Source organism: Hakea prostrata, chromosome 4 (genome assembly GCF_041222555.1).
Source record: "Hakea prostrata isolate BN-2017 chromosome 4, UWA_Hpros_2, whole genome shotgun sequence".
NCBI lineage: Eukaryota > Viridiplantae > Streptophyta > Magnoliopsida > Proteales > Proteaceae > Hakea > Hakea prostrata.
This window is the reverse complement of record NC_142603.1, coordinates 48,097,043-48,113,248: the sequence shown is the minus strand read 5'-3', so window position 1 is coordinate 48,113,248 and position 16,206 is coordinate 48,097,043. Positions and strand designations below refer to the sequence as shown.

At 38.6% G+C, this 16,206-nt stretch overlaps 1 protein-coding gene and 1 non-coding gene across 2 annotated transcripts in view; both read right to left on the bottom strand.

Annotated features, from left to right (window-relative positions):
- Positions 1-16,206, bottom strand: part of LOC149019238 (metal tolerance protein 2-like) — a 56,543-nt gene that overhangs the window by 33,855 nt on the left and 6,482 nt on the right. The window contains exons 5-7 of the mRNA XM_089153279.1: positions 12,440-12,555; positions 12,136-12,232; positions 9,212-9,296 (exon numbers count right to left, since the gene is read on the bottom strand). Of these exons, the coding sequence (XP_089009405.1) occupies positions 9,212-9,296; positions 12,136-12,232; positions 12,440-12,555 (298 nt within the window). The remainder of the gene's footprint in view (positions 1-9,211; positions 9,297-12,135; positions 12,233-12,439; positions 12,556-16,206) is intronic.
- LOC149019239 (small nucleolar RNA R71) lies at positions 665-771 on the bottom strand. Its single transcript, XR_016173231.1, has one exon. It is a non-coding gene; the product is annotated as a small nucleolar RNA R71 (small nucleolar RNA).

Sequence of the window (16,206 nt, the reverse complement as noted above, 5' to 3'; positions counted from 1 at the left end):
ATTTGCATTAGATTGGGTTGTTTAGGTTAATTTTTAAAAATCCCCATCCCTCAATTCCCACATGTGTAACTTTTGTTCGAAAGATCACGTGGATTGCGCTTCAGGTACGTCCTAAACTCTCCCTTTTGCTATAGTTATTTTCTTTTAATTTTACTTATTTAGCTTATTCTTTTTTTTTATTCTTCTGTGTGTATGCATGGTCGTCGGTCCCTAAACCCTGAGTTGACTCCACTTGACTTAGAGTTAGAAGACACTTTGGCCAACCTTATAAGGCAAAGAACCATGGCAAACTATGAGCCTCCAATGAGGCCCTTGAGTGAGCATTTCATTCCTACGATATATACTCCAGTTTCTTGTATTAAGTTGCCTAACATAGAGGTGGCTCAATATGAGATCAAATCTAGTTTGATTCAAATGCTACCATCTTTTTATGGACTTGCCAATGAAGAGCCTTATAAGCACTTAGATGAGTTTTTAGAGGTGTCATCCACGGTTAAAATTCAAAACCTCTCAATTGATGCTTTAAGGTTACTTCTTTTTCCATTCTCCCTTAAAGATAAAGCTAAGCATTTGGCTTCATTTTTTGGACAATGTTAAAATTTCCACTTGGGTAGAAATGCAACAGGAGTTCCTTAAAAAGTTCTTCCCCATTGGCCGTACCAATAGCATTAGGAGAGCGATAACGAGTTTCTCCCAACAAGAAGGAGAACAATTTCATGAGGCTTGGGAAAGACTAAAAGAATTACTTAGAAAGTGCCCCCACCATGCTATTCCTAAATGGCAATTGGTTCAATGTTTTTATGATGGCCTTAGAGACCGACATAGGCAAATGGTTGATTCTTCTTGTGGTGGGACTTTCATGCACAAGAATGAGAATGAAGCATGGGAACTTTTTTAGACCTTTAGTGAAAACTCCTAACACCATGCTTCAGCAGCTAGGACTGAGATTCCATCCATTGGGCAACCAAAGAGGAGCGGTCTCTATGAGATAAATCCTACCATTGAGATGAGCACTAAGGTTGACTTGCTATCAAAGAAATTGGACCATCTCTTGTCATTAGGACAACAAACCCCATCTCCACTTCCTACAAGTTTCTCTCCACCTAATCAGATTGAAGCATGTGCTTTATGTTCTAGCCTATCCCATCATGTCACTGATTGCTATTTGGCTACACAATACCCTGAGTTTGTTAAGGAGCATACACATTTGGCCCAAGGAGTCTCTAAATTTGGCAATGATCCATATTCCAATACCTATAACCCAGGATGGCGAAACCACCCCAATTTTTCATGGCGAAACTCAATGCCCAATCCCTCTAATCAAATACCTTATAAGCCACCTCCATTTAATATGCACCAAAATGCCTATAGGAATGAGCAACCATCATCTTCACAACCCTCACATAATTCATCATTTGAGGATAAGGTACTAAAAGCACTTAGTGGATTAGAGCAAAACACTCAATTGTTGCATTCCCATTCTCAGTCCATTAACAAATTGGAAACTCAACTTGGTCAACTAGCTGATGCCATTAGTAAGAGGGAGGTTGGTCAGTTACCTAGTCAACCAATAGATAACCCTAATCATCAAATTGGGTCTAGGAAAGAACAAGTCCAAGCAGTCTCGGTTGTGACACGCAGTGGGAAGGAATATTATGCACCTTTGCCCATTGACCTTGAGAGTCGAGAAGAGATTGATTTGACCCATGAGACTGGCAATGATGCACACAAGCCTAGTAAAGAAACACCAACTGTGAGTATTTCCCATCAATTTCCTTGTAAGGGGTTGCACATTCCGATTGTAGAGGGTCCTACTCCTGAATCTTACACTCCCAAAGCCCCCTTCCCTGAAGCTCTTGAGTCCTCAATTCCAGATTCTATAAAGAATGTATCTTTAAGCCCAAATAGAGATGAAGAGTGCTTTACGATTAATTTTATTGATGAGGTAGCGGTTGATTATATTCTAAACATTCTTATTGATGATCCCCTACAACATTACTTGCCATTTGGGGAATATAACCTAAATATTGAGGAAGTCAACACATTGTTGGACTCTTCCACTTCTTTGGAGCAGTCACCATTCACATTTAGATTTGAGCTTCCACCTCCATTGGCTGCTTCTTACTGAGTCTGGCTGAAGACTCTAAACTTAGCGCTTTATGGGAGGCAACCCATATGTTTAGATATTATTTATTGTTCTTTTTCCTTTATTTTCTTTGTTTGTTGTTAGGTTTTACTGTTGCGTGCTCTATCATGAGTTCAAACATCGGGTACACTCTTTCCTCTATTTGCTTCTATTATTTTTTTTGCATGCACTGAGGTCATTGCATAATTTAAGTGTGGGGGGGGGTGTCAACTCGAGTAAGACTTGTTGATAGTTGGTAGAGCATTGTCACAAAGATAAAAAGTGCCCAATTTTTTCTGGCTTTGGTAAGATAAATGTTTTAATTCCTTGCTTAGATACAAAATGAGAGTTTAAGTGTTTTAGAAATCCCATCTGGAGTAATAAACACCCTCTTAAGAGAATAGTAATGGGTTTTACATTTTGAGACCGAGGTTGAATCGGAAAATAGGAATTCCAGGTAGTCCAAAAAGTTTGACCATCTAGTTATCTTGTATTGCCTTGTGCTAATGGTGACAAGTTGAGACCGATTTTAGACTATTTAAATGTGAAGTGAATTGAAGTATAATGTGAAAAAAAATATATATATATATATGCTGAAGTTTAAAGGTTAGACCTCCTTCTTAGTAACCGGGTCTCAGTGTCACCAACATCGTGCTTCGCGTCAAACAATTGGGATGTCTTTGGTCCAGTCTTGGCCTGTAGCCTAGTTGGCTTGAGTAAGTAAGTTCGAGGGGTATTCTACACCTAGTCCCTTAAGGCCATCTGGCTTGAGAGCGGTTGACCCAACACTCGTTACATAGGCCATCTAGAAAGCTTAAGAGGCAAGACATTGCACGGACTAGAACTGTGACCATTAAAGAAAGAAGTGAATTAATGTGCTTATAAAGGAGAAATGTCTAAGAAGGTCAATATTGCTTAGATCTTGAGTTCTTGGTATTATTTGGTACCTAGTTTAGTCTTATCTGAGGGTGAACTGGTAGACTGAAGATAAGAGGAGACTTCTCGATTGAATTGTTTGCCTAGAGCTAGACTCAAGAGAGGGTGTAAAGAGCTTAAGTGTGGGGGTGCCTATATTCCCTTCAATATTTAATGGAGTGTCTTTGTCTTGGAATTTGTCTTTTTAATGTTACTATTGCCAGAATAATTAGAAGAGCACTTACGAATTTTGTGTGTATATTCTCTGCAAACACTCACGAGACACAACTCGTCCACTAGGGTAACCTAGGGGTTTAAAGGCTTGTTGCACATGCTAAGTGCAACCATGATTCCTACGAAAGTGAGTTAGGTTTTTCTTTCTTTACTTTCTGTATTACTTTTATTGTCTTGTTTTGCTCGAGGACTAGCAAACACTCAAGTGTGGAGGTATTTGATAAGCATGCATTTACTATTATTTATTTGATTTAATTCCCCATACTTATTTAATTAAAGAGACCTAATTGAGTATTTTTGTGTATTTTTCAGGAATAAGGTGATTTTGGTTATTAGAGATAATATGGAGTAAAGTTGGCAAATATTTTAGATATTGGTGGATTTTAAATCATGGCATTCAATCTTGCTGCTCAAGAAATCATGAAAAGTGAGATCTTAGCCAAATTGGAAATAGGTGGAGGTCTAAGGAACAAAATTGGTAATAAATCTGAAAATCGGGTAAACAGACCTACCTTCAGTATTTTGGGCATATCTCTCTCATATGAGCTTGGATTTCGGTGATTCCAGATGCTATGGAACGATATTGAAAATATATACAACTTTTCAGTTTTGAGTTTTTCCAAAATCCGAAAGAATAAAGGTCAAATCGATGGGTAAAGAGGGGGGATGCATTGTGTGCGGGAGACATAAAAGAGAAGCCAGCCACAGAGAAGAGGAAAAGACGGCGAATGCGGCTCTCATCTCTCATTGCTGAAGAAGAAGACCACATCTCTCTCTCTCTCTCTCTCTCTCCCTATGTTTCATCTTTATTTTTCTTATGAACTTTGTGATAATGAGTAGCTAGTTCCTTTTCTTTGGGATGTAGATGAACCATGCTTATTTAATTAATTTGATTGTTCTATCTCTTCTAGTTGATTGTGTTTGATTTGGCCAAAGATGTTTTATAACTCAGCGAACTAAGCGTGCCAAGCTTCCGCGAAGGATGATAGTCTTGCGAAGATAAGGCATACCTAGGAAGACCATCCCTAATTTGCTTTGAAGTGTAGAGTTATATCGGTTAGGGAAAAGCATTGGGGATTCGAAATCCCAAAGATCTTCACATATTCATAGTTTAAGTTTTTGCATTAATTAATAGATTTAGTTTAAATTTAGTTTTGTTAAATTCAATCTAAGTGACTTAGCCTTTTAGTTCCCCATAGTTCGACCCAGTACTTTCTGCTTGCTAGATTAGTATAGGATTTTATTTTTGATTGGTTAGCGACACGATCAATATAAGACCAAGTCTCACCTGTGCAAACTTCCCAAACGGATCTATACAACTCCTAACCATCAAGTACTCAATGCTTCCCCTCTCTATTATTGGGTTTCTCGACCTTAGTACCTTACTAAAATTTTGATCAGCTACTCTTTCCGTTGAAGATGGATGATATCTATACTTCATCTTATTTTGTATGCCCAAAATCTCAAGAGTCTTAAGAAATCATAAGAGATCAAGATGAAGATGCAGAGTTAGAGTTATAGCAACTCCAAAATGGAGGAAGTTAGAAGATGACGTCAGACTCTAGAGAGAAGGGTTTTTTAAAGTTTGGGTGTTCTAGAGTTTTTCATCAATCGGGTTCTCAGAAATCTCCAATCCTTATCTTTATTTTCTTCCACAAAGCCATCCGTTCCTTGCTTAATGGACTGCACAGAGTAGCAGTGGCAACTGAGATGGTTTAGGGCAAATCTAGGGTGATTTCCTTCTTAGGGTTTTGAATCAACAATGGTGGGTGAGTTCCGACAGGGGAAGTGGCCAGTTTCCCGTGAACTTAGGAAGGAGATGGGTGAAGGGTTTCCGACGTAGTGTTGGAAGAAGATGGGTGAAGGGAGAACTTCACCTACCTAAGGGTTGGATAGGAGAGGGACATTATGGTCATCACAGCCTCTATAAGGGAAAAAGTTCATTTACATTTCAAATTTTGAATTCACTAAGGCTGCGTTTGTTTGCTAGAATAAAGGTGGGGTGGGAAAATTTTTGAAAAATCATACTTTTCCATTAAATCCCAAAAGTGTGGTTTGTTTGGTTGCTTGGGGTGGGAAAGTTAGAGACAAGCTTCCTCAAATTAAAGAAACTTGTCTGGTGAGGTGACAAGTTAACTTTCCACCTCATGCCTTTTCAAAACCCCACAATAATATGTGGAATTTTGTGGAAAAGTGTGAAAAACCAAAAAGTGAGCAAAATCCCTTCCTGTCTTTCCTTCTCCCTTACCCCACTACACATGGGGCCCACATTTTTTTTCCCACCCCACCTTTGCAAACAAACGCAGCCTAATAGAATGAGGGTTAAAAACTAATACTGGGCAATGGGTGCAAAAGTGTCATTTAAATTTCAAATTTTGAATTCACTAATAGAATCAAGGTTAAAAACTAACATTGGGTAACGGGTAATTTTCGGTTTTGTTAGAAGTGGCTAACCAGTAATTTTTCCCAATTACGTGGGCAGTCAAGAGTCTCACCCTCACTTAAGTGGGCGACAAGTAAAAAAACTCAAAAGGTATATTTGGGGGGGGGGGGGAAGTGAGGAGAAGCTTGCATGTGGTCTAGAAGAAGAGGAATAGGGTTAGGAAGGGGTTGGGGTTGCTGTTTACTTACTTGAAGTTGAAGCTAGGCAACTGTGAGTGATTGATGGCTGCTTGTCGAATGCTTATAGACTGTTGGAATGAAAAAGAAAGGCTGCAAAGTGAATGGTAAGCTGCTTGATCATGAACAAAATCCTTCACTCAACTATGGTCCCGTCAACTAGGAAACCATGATTCTCAAACTCAATAACTTTATTCAATAATCAAGAGTAAAGATTTGTAGAGAAACTTGGCTATTTATAGCCTTTACAAAGAAAGAAGAAATTGACTCAAACTCAACTTAGACTTAGAGACCAACTTAACTACACCTTATCCTCTTTAGGAAAAGACTTCCAAACTAAATAAACCACAAACACTTTATAAAAATAAGTTCTAAACAAAAGTAAACTTGTGAAAAACAAGAACTAAGATAGAAACTCTCTTTGTTAAAGAGTCTTATCCAACCACAACCTAACCAATTTAAACACAACTCAAATTAAGAAAATACAATAGACTCAAACTCTTTCATAACTCGCAAATACCAACCCAAATAAAATAAAATAAAATAAAATAAAATAATAAAGATCCATAACCATTGAATGGAGGCGGTTCCAACCATACCCATCTTGAGCCCTTCAAGGGCTGAAAAAATGACCAAGATACCCCCTAGAATGGGGTTCGGCCAGCATGGTTAGGTGGGTCTTGGTGCCACAATGAGGTTAGGGCAAGGGGGGTCACTTTGTTCACATCAAAAGGTCTCTCCATCTGACACTCCCATCACCTATCAACAATATTGATCACTTTCTTCCATATTCTTTCTTTATCTCAAAATTTTTCCTTTATTTTCCTCATAGTGTCTTACATGGCTATATAAACTTCCAGCATGGCTGGTGATAAGCATGCATTTATCATTATTTATTTGATTTAATTTTCCATACTTAGTTAATTAAAAGAGAGCCAATTGAGTATTTTTGTGTATTTTTCAGGAATAAAGTGATTTTGGTTACTATAGATAATGTGGAGCAAAGTTGGAAAATATATTAAAGGATTTTAACTAAAATAAATTAGGGGATTCAATCTTGCGGCCCAAGAAATCATGAATGCTGAGATCCAACTTAAGTAATGCAAGGAGAGCACTAATCTTAGCCAAATTGGAAACAAGTGGAGGTCCAAGGAACAAAATTGGTAATAAGATCTAAAAATCGTGTAAACAGACCCAACTTGAGTATTTTGGGCATATCTCTCTTGTATGAACTCGGATTGCGGTGATTAAAGATGCTATGGAAAGATAATGAAAATATCTACAACTTTCTAGTTTTGAGTTTTCTTAGAATCCGAACGAATAAAGGTTGAATTGACGGGTAAAGAGGACGAATTCATTGTGTGCGGGATACATAAAAGAGAAGCCAGCCACAGAGAAGAGAGGACAACGGCAAACACGGATCTTGTCTCTTAGCTCTCTCATTGCTCAAGAAGAAGACCACATCTCTCTCTCTCTCTCTAAATTTCATCTTTATTCGTTTTATGAACTTTGTTATAATGAGTAGCTAGTTCCTTTTCTTTGGGATGTAGATGAACCATTGCTTATTTCATTAATTTGTTTGTTCTACATCTTCTAGTTGACTGTGTTTGAGTCTGGCCAAAGATGTTCTATAGCTAAGCAAACTAAGCATGCCAAGCTTCGGCGAAGGACGATAGTCTTGCGAAGATAGGCCATATCTAGGAAAGACCATCCTTTGTTTTGAAGCGTAGAGTTATATCGGTTAATGAAAAGCATTGGGGATTTGAAATCCCAAAGATCCTCACGTATTCATAGTTAAAGTTCTTGCATTAATTAATAGATTTAATTTAAATTTAGTTTTGTTGAATTCAATCTTAGTAACTTAGCCTTTTAGTTCCCCATAGTTCGACCCCGTACTTTCTGCTAGCTAGATTAGTATAGGATTTTATTTTTGATTGGTTAGCGAAACGATCAGCTGGTCTCTCATCAGCATCAACAATCCTCAACACCACCATGAGAGGCTTTGATGCTCTAATACAATTCTCAACACCATGCTAAAATGTAGTAGCAAATATTGTTTCAGATAAGTTCTTCTTGACAACATAGATTTGTGCAATCTCAATAAATAAATAAGCACCTCAAGTTATCCTTATGTTTTAGTATGGAGCGTCCAAAGTAAGCGGCGAATCTTCACAACAACGCTTACCAGATCCCTCCCATATGTCCTCATTCTCGTGGCCTGTTATAGTCTTATATGCCTATAGATGAATGTTGTTATCCTCCTTGCCTATGCTATCACCTCCTGTATTCTTTAAGATTTCATGTCTTCCAAGTTCCAACATAAGATCAAGACAATGGGCTGCACAAGGAGCCCAATACAATCTAGTCCTCTTCTCCAGGGCTTCCTAGTGGCTATGAAATTACTTTTGGGTAGGACTTAGGACCTAAGTCAGGACGGAATACTCAGATGGAGAAATGAAAATTGACCTCTTACCTTCAACCAGCTGCAAGTGTCCAAGCTTGATTTCACCTTTAGAACCCCACTCAGCCTTGGATCTTCAAATCCCAAATGATAATCTAATAGAACCAAGACTTTCTAACAAATAGAGGAATTACTCGAAGAGAAGCTTTTCTTATTCAATATTTAGTCTAATCTCTCCATTTGATTGGAGGGTGTCTATTTATACATAAGATGCTGGAGTTCTTCCTAATTCGGGCTCCACACTAGACTCTAACTTAAAATTAGAATCTAATTAACTTAGACTAGGAAACCTAAAGCCAAAATAAAACATAAGGAATGACTATTCTGCCCTTATAACTTAGGCAGAAATTACAAATATTAAGATAATTAATTAAACTATTTCCATACTTAACCAAGGCACTGAACTTTTGGGGGCCCATAAAATATGCTCATGACCACATAAACCTATCAAACAAAGACCTAACACCCATATCTACCAATCCCAGATTGAATTCAAAGAAAAATGGGCCAATTCAATGCTGGGTCTGCATCAATAACACGTCAGTTCGTCAAAAATAGACAAATCAATATCAAAGTAAGAAAATAAAAGATCTATATCATATAAATAATCCAATAAGGTTATCCATCACTCAATAAATTACTAAATAGGGGGCCTGTTAAATACCTTTGTGCAATTAAAAAGAATCTATGCTCCAGCTTATAAGAATATCCAATGTCAAGAAGAAAAGGAAATCATGCAAACCGGAAAAAAAAAAAAGGAAATAACATGTAGATCATAGTATGAGATGCAGAAATTAAGCCATGAATACAAGAAACAATATGTCCAACTGAAAAGAAGAGAAAAGCATAGTTCTTACCCTGACCCTCTCAATTTGGAGTATTGTTCGCTTATAAAGATCTAAAAGATGTGGCTCAACTCCAGCATCCACCAGCTCCATGACACTAAAAGGTTTAACCAACCAACATGTCAAATAAAGAGTATGTTTAGAACCGGAGAAAAGTTCGATCATAAATTGGAATAAAAAATTATGCAATATCCACCATAAAATAACAAGAGAATGAGTTGATAAAGAAAATGCTCCAAAAAATTTAAGAACATTAAGAGAGTACAACTCAACATGCAATGTGACCAAGGCTGACCCCCCCCAAAAGAAAATTGGGCCCAAAACTGAGGCCCACAAGGCCCAATCCAGAGCTGGGTGAATACCCCCAGGGGTATTTTGATCATTTTCCAGCCCTTTTAGGGCTCAAGATGGGTCTGATTGGAAACCCTTCAATCCAAGAGTTATGGATCTTTTTTTTTTTTTATTGGGATTAGTATTTTGTGAGTTATGAAAGAATCCCAGTCCATTGTAATTTATTAATTTGAGTTGTGTTGGAATTGGTTAGGTTATGGATAAGATAAGACTTTAAACAACGAGGGTTCTTATTTTTTAGGAGTTTGCTTTTGATTAAGATTTGACTTTATTAGTGGTTGCGAGTTACTTAGGTAAAGAGTCTTTCCCAAAGGGGACTCTAACAGAGAAGGTAATCTTTTATTTTAGGAAGTCTATTATTAGGTGATAATTAAGTTGGTCTCTAAGTCTCAGTAGAGTTTGAGTCCAATTCTTCTTTCCTTGTAAAGACTATAAAATAGCTAAGTATTCTCTGTAATTCTTCAGTCTTGATTATTGAACAAAGTTATTGAGTTTGAGGATCATGGTTTCCTAGTTGAGGGGGCCATGGTTGAGTAAAGGATTTTGTTCAAGATCAAGCAACCTACCATCTATTTACAGCCTTTCTTAATGTAACCCAGGGTTTTGGGTTAGATCTTCAGGATCTTCTAGATAGGAACCAGCACAAAATTAGGATTTTTGGATGCTCTGGCTACGGGTTTTAGGGGTCTAAGAACCTGCTGGGTAGGGTAAACAGTAAATTTATTGAAATTTGAATTTCTAGGGTTTTGGATGAGGTTGGGGAAGAGTTAGCGTTGCTGAAATTTCAGATCAGAACTGTTTCTTATTGATGTTTCTCCAACCAGAACTGGATCTAATGCCAGATTTAAGAAATTTCAGATTCTGAAACTCTAGAATTCCAGCAACTTCTACTTGAAGAAGTCGAAGTGCAGAAATTCTGAAAACCAGAATTTTAGCCTGCTTTGGGTAACATGGTGTTAGGACTTGGCTCTATAGGCTTAGGCGATTCTAAAGAGGGCTGAATGGGTTCAATCTGGGCAGGGATTTAGGGAATCCTATTGAGACTAGGATCTGGTGTTGCAGGAAGAAGGAGAAGATGGCGAGACTGTTAAGGCTTTGAATGGGGAATGGCTAGAGATGCAGGGAAAGGGTCAGAAGGTGTCTAAACTTACTTGAAGTTGAGCGAGCTTGCTGGAATTCTGCAGACAGGAGCTTGGAGAAGACAGCGAAGATCTTAAACTTGAAGAACAAAGGCACATAAACCAGCCGCATAACACCCCCCCGAGGATCCCATGACTTCTCTCGAGTCTTTCTTCAATTCATAATTTCATTAACTCAAAACTCATATTTACAATACTTGATAAGGAACCTTATCCACAATTAACTAACTCAACAATATTTTAAAAGGACTATAACTCTCAAACTACTGACTCAAACAGAAAAATAAAGGTAGATCCATGATCCTTGAATCAAGAGGATTCTATGAAGACCCATATTGAGCCCCAAAAGTGGGCTGGAAAAAATGAACAAAATACACCTGGGGAATTCGGCCAGCTCTAGGTGCCTTTTTGGGGTCTGGTTTTTTGGCCCAATTTTAGGGGACCTAGCCCTTGTTACATCATTTCTTCTTCATTTCAGCAGTCTAAGAATTCAACAAGCAGCCATCAATCACTCACAGTAGCCTACCTTCAACTCCAAGTACTTAAACAGCAACCCCAACCCCTTCCTGACCCCCTCCCTCTGCTTCTAGACTACCTGCAAGCTTCTCCTAAAATTCAAAGTCAAATCTACACCATTAGATTTGTCCCAAACTTTAGGAATATCATCCCCCTCGCCCTAGTGACCCTCCATCCTAATCTAAGCCCAATCGGACGAAGCCCTAACCCTAACCAAGAGTCCTAAGTCAAGTAAGGAACCTAGTTTGAACCATAGCCTTAAAGGATTAATACTGAAACTGTAAAACAACAAAATCAGAGTTAGTTCTAGCCTAGCCGAACCCTTAAATCATCCCCTACTCAATCTAGAAGCCCTAAAACATACAAACCCTAACTATAAAAATTCTGCACTTAACCCAACCTATCTCTCTCCTACACCCTGACACAGTGACACCTTGGGAAGAGTTCTGAAATTACATAACAGAAGCAGCAGCTCGTCCTTCCACCTAACTGAAACCCTAAAACCATGTCTTTCAGTCCCTTTTTTTTTATAAAACTCAGATCTGGAAAACACATTAAAATTCAGTTCTGAATTGGTCATTACAGCAGAGTTTTCAGAGCTTTAGAATACCCAAACACCCTGAATCATCCCTCCTCTTTGCTGAAATTCCTGGGCAGCCCTTAGATTTAGGGAAATTCAATCCGGGATTACATCAGCATGCTTGGATATTACCACCAGAGATAATATTAATACTTTTTTTTTTGGGCCCAATATAATTTTATTACTACAAATGGAAGATATTGCACAGGTTTTTACTGCTTGGATAACTTAGAAATATACATCCAACTTCCAGGCAGTTCAAGCTCTCTAGAGTTGGTCTTGTGAAAAGAAAACAAAATAGTAGGTCTCCCCCCTATAAATTGGTGATACAAAGTACAACAGACGTATACCTCTGGTAGCCAGTTTCAAGTCCAACTTTTAGAATCATCCCAGATACAATGAGCCCAGCAAGAGGATCTAGAAACTTCACACCTAGAATAGAACCTCCTGCATTCATAAAGAATCAGTTAATCTCCAAAAGACTTTAGAGATCCCGCCCAGAATATCCCAAATCCCCTAAAGATTGCATCTGGTAAGTTCAGGTACTAGATCCTAGTTGTCTGGCATCAACTAGTCCAACAAAATGAGATTAGTCAAAACAAATAATCTTATCACAGTTATTACAATAGAATGTATCTGAAAATGAGTTATTACCAACACCAATGAGAGCAAATACTGATGAGACAGCATCAGCACGATGATGCCACGCATTCGCTTTCATCAGTCCACTTCCTTGCTTTTCCCCTGCTCTTTTTGTTACCCAAAAAAGGCTATTCACAAGACATTGAACACAGGATAAGTACCCCAAATAAATTAAATCATTTCAAGCACGAAAAAAAGCTCTATGAATTGATATCAAAGCCAGATTACAATATACAGAAGCACTGCCAGGCAGAAAATATGCAAAAAGTGGGCGGTTTCAGTCACAGGATACAATTGTATCACATTTTATTCGTTATCAAAGATATCAATTTTGTGGTAAATAATTAGTAGTTGCAGTACATTTAACTCAGTTATAATTGTGTAGGTGTAATAAACATACTCCTCAGTAATGAATAGCATAGCAATAATAAAAATAATTTTTACTTACCGAATATACTTCAGGTATCTGTGATTTGGTTGATTACACCATTCACCATGGCACCAATTTTCAGGGATATATATGGAGAATTTCAATGTCCAAAGTAAAAGAAGCTTTAAGGAAGATGAAAGTAGGCAAGGCACAAGGTCATCTTAAAATCCCAATAGAAGTATGGAAGAGCTTAGGAACCTATGGGCTAGTTGCAGGTGTATTTAGTTCAGAGTTATTTAAAAGAGTCGTAGATTGTTTCCTTTGCTAAGTGAGAGTCCTTAGCAGAGCAGGAGTCATAAGTAAAGTAGAAATTCTAGTTTGTTTTGTTCTCCAATTTGAGTCCTAGGAGGGATCCTTTGATGTACTGCTATAAATATAGCCCCACACTTGTAAACAAATCAGCTTTGCTTACAGAATACGAATTGGAGTGAGGGCTTCCAACGAAGGAAACCTGCAGAAGCCTTGTTATGATCTCTTGCTCATACAGATTGTCCTTCTTCAAGCTCTACTTCAAGTAAGTACCCCCACCTTTCCCTTTCTCTTTCCCATAGCAGCCTACTCCTTTCCCCCTCTCTCAGCCTGTGGCATCCCTTCTTCCTTCCCCAACCCCTATTACCCATCACAGCCCCAAATCAAAATGCCCTTTTCTTCCGCAACGCTACCCAAATGCACCTTCCCCTTTGGCCTTTCCCCTCCTTTTCTCTCTTGTGACAGCCCTCTCGCCCTTCCACAAATCCTAAACCCTAGGTCTCCCAATTCCCACCCAAATCCCAACCCCTTTTGCCATAGTCACCCCCACCACTACCATAACTTTCGATCCCCATCCCTAATTTTTTCTCAAAACCAGAAATTTTCTGCACTTCATCCTCTTCCACAAACCCAAGCAACCCCAATCTCCTATCAGCTAGATCTATCCAACCCCTCACCCAAATCCAATTCCCTTTTGTTTCATCATCCCCTTCCTCTCCTCTACCTTCAATTCCAATCCAAACCCCAGCCACCCCCTATTAACCCTTGAAACCCTAGAATTAGAAAACCCTAATTTCTATACCCCCAAAAAACCCTGAAACCTAAATCTGAATTTAACAATAAAAATAAGATTTAGATTTCAATAACCCTAGCTTCTAAACGATAGGCACACTTTGCCTACCCTTCTCCCAAACACTAGATCATTCAGAAAAGCCTCTACAATATAACTGCAGGGTTTGTGGGAACCCTAATTTCTACTGTTCAATTCAGTTGATTAATCCTATAAATGGCCCTCAATTTGGGGGTTACATCACCCCTATTGGATGCCTGGGTAATCGTAGCCAAAGTCAATCCAGATGGCACTCTTGCTAATCTAAGAGCTCAGCTTGTGGCAAATGGGCATGCTCAGCTCAGGTCTACAGTATTGATTACATAAATACCTTCTCCTTGATGGCAAAACTTACTTCAGTTCATATTTTGGTTTCTTTGGCAGCTACTTTCCATTGGTCATTATATCAGCTTGATATGAAGAATGCTTTCCTTCAAGGTGATCTCCAAAGGAAGTTTATATGGAGCAACTTTGTTGCTCAAGAGTAGAGTGGTTTGGTATGTAAACTCAAGAAATCTTTATATGGGCTAAAACAATCAACTAAAGCATGGTTGGTCACTTCACTCCCGTGCGTTCTAATTTTGGACTGTCTAGGAGTGGAAATGATCACTCAGCATTCTTCCCATCCCAAAGTTGGGAAGCTATTTCTTGTTGTCATTGTTAATGACACTGTTATTGACTGAAGATGACTCTCATGTATAGAATAATTGAAGATTCGCCTATAGCAACAAACTCAGACCAAAGATTTGGGATGACTTAATTACTTTTTGGGTATTAAGGGAGCACAATCCAAGAAGGGTATCTTCCTATCACAGAGAAAGTATGTTATTGATCTATTGTTTGATATAGGGAAGCTTGGATGTAAACCTGTAGAGGCTCCCATGGACCCAAACATGAAACTTATGCTTGATGATGGAGAAATTTTTGATGACCCTGAAAAGTATAGAAGATTGGTTGGAAAATTAAATTATTGTCTTTCTAGTTAGTGTTAGAAGTCAATTCATGTTTGCTCCTAAGAAAACCCATTTGGATGGTGTTATGAGGATTTAAGGTATCTCAAAACTCAAAAGTGCTCCTGGATGTGGTTACCACATACAGATGATGTAACCCAGGGTCTGGGCCAATCTTTAGGATCATATCAAATTGAACCAGCAGCAAACTAACGCTTAAATCTTTGCTGTTTTGGGTTGAAACTCAGAGGACAGCAACTAAATCAATCTCAAAACTCAAGGAACCTGCGCCGAGGCCTAGTGGTGTTCCTAATGCTTGGGTCTAGGGTTGTGTTTAGACTAGGATTAGGTCTCGAAACTAGAGAGAATTACTCTGTTTCTACCAATCTGCAATTGCAGATCTTTCCAAGTAGAATTAGATCACCTATAGGGTTTAGGACTCTTAGGGCTAGGGTTGGGATCGAAGGTAGGTTAGGGATGGGGATACTAGTCCTTTAAGGGTTTAGGCTTAGGGTTAGGGGTGAGAGATTTTGGGCTTTTAGGGTTTTAGGGTTTTAAGGAAGAAGATGAAGTGCAGAAAATTCTGCAGATTCAAAAAAGGACTGATCAGGGTTTTAGAGATAGGATAAGAGAGAGGAGAGAGGTGCAACCCTAAGGGTAGGGTGAGAGGGGGAAGGGGCGAACGGTTTCTAGGGTTTAGAGAGAGGGCTAGGTGCTGCTCCCGCAAGAAAGAGAGGGAGAGGGGGACACTTGCAATGGGGCTAGGGAGGGGAATGGGGTTGGGGATTGTACTCAGTTGTGGAAGAGTGGACTGGTTCACTCTAACTTGAGGAAAGTGCTGTCACAAGGCTGCCACAGGAAGTAGAAGTTGAAGAAGTTGTACACACTCAGCCATGGCGATCTCTCTTGGAACCCAAGACTCCAATTCCTTCAATGCTCTGGAATTTTATTAATCCAATCTAATCTTGACACAAGGTATCGAGCCATTTTATAGCCTCATTACATTAAAGGAGTGACACTAGGACTCTATCTAATTAAGAAACAAACTTTGACTATAACTAGGAATCCTTTTTGGATCGGGATTCCCTTTACAACTCAACAGCTCAATTACAAATTCAAAAGGAGTCTTCTAAAGATCTCCCAAGTCAAAAATAACTTACAAAAATAACTTACAAAAATAAACAACAATTATCCAGGAGGAATCCTACTTGAAAATTGATTCCAACTGAAACTCAAACTCTAACTGGGACTCAAACCACTATTCCAAATTAAAAACACAAAGTAGATATGGACTCCTAAAAATATCAGGGAAATTATTGGG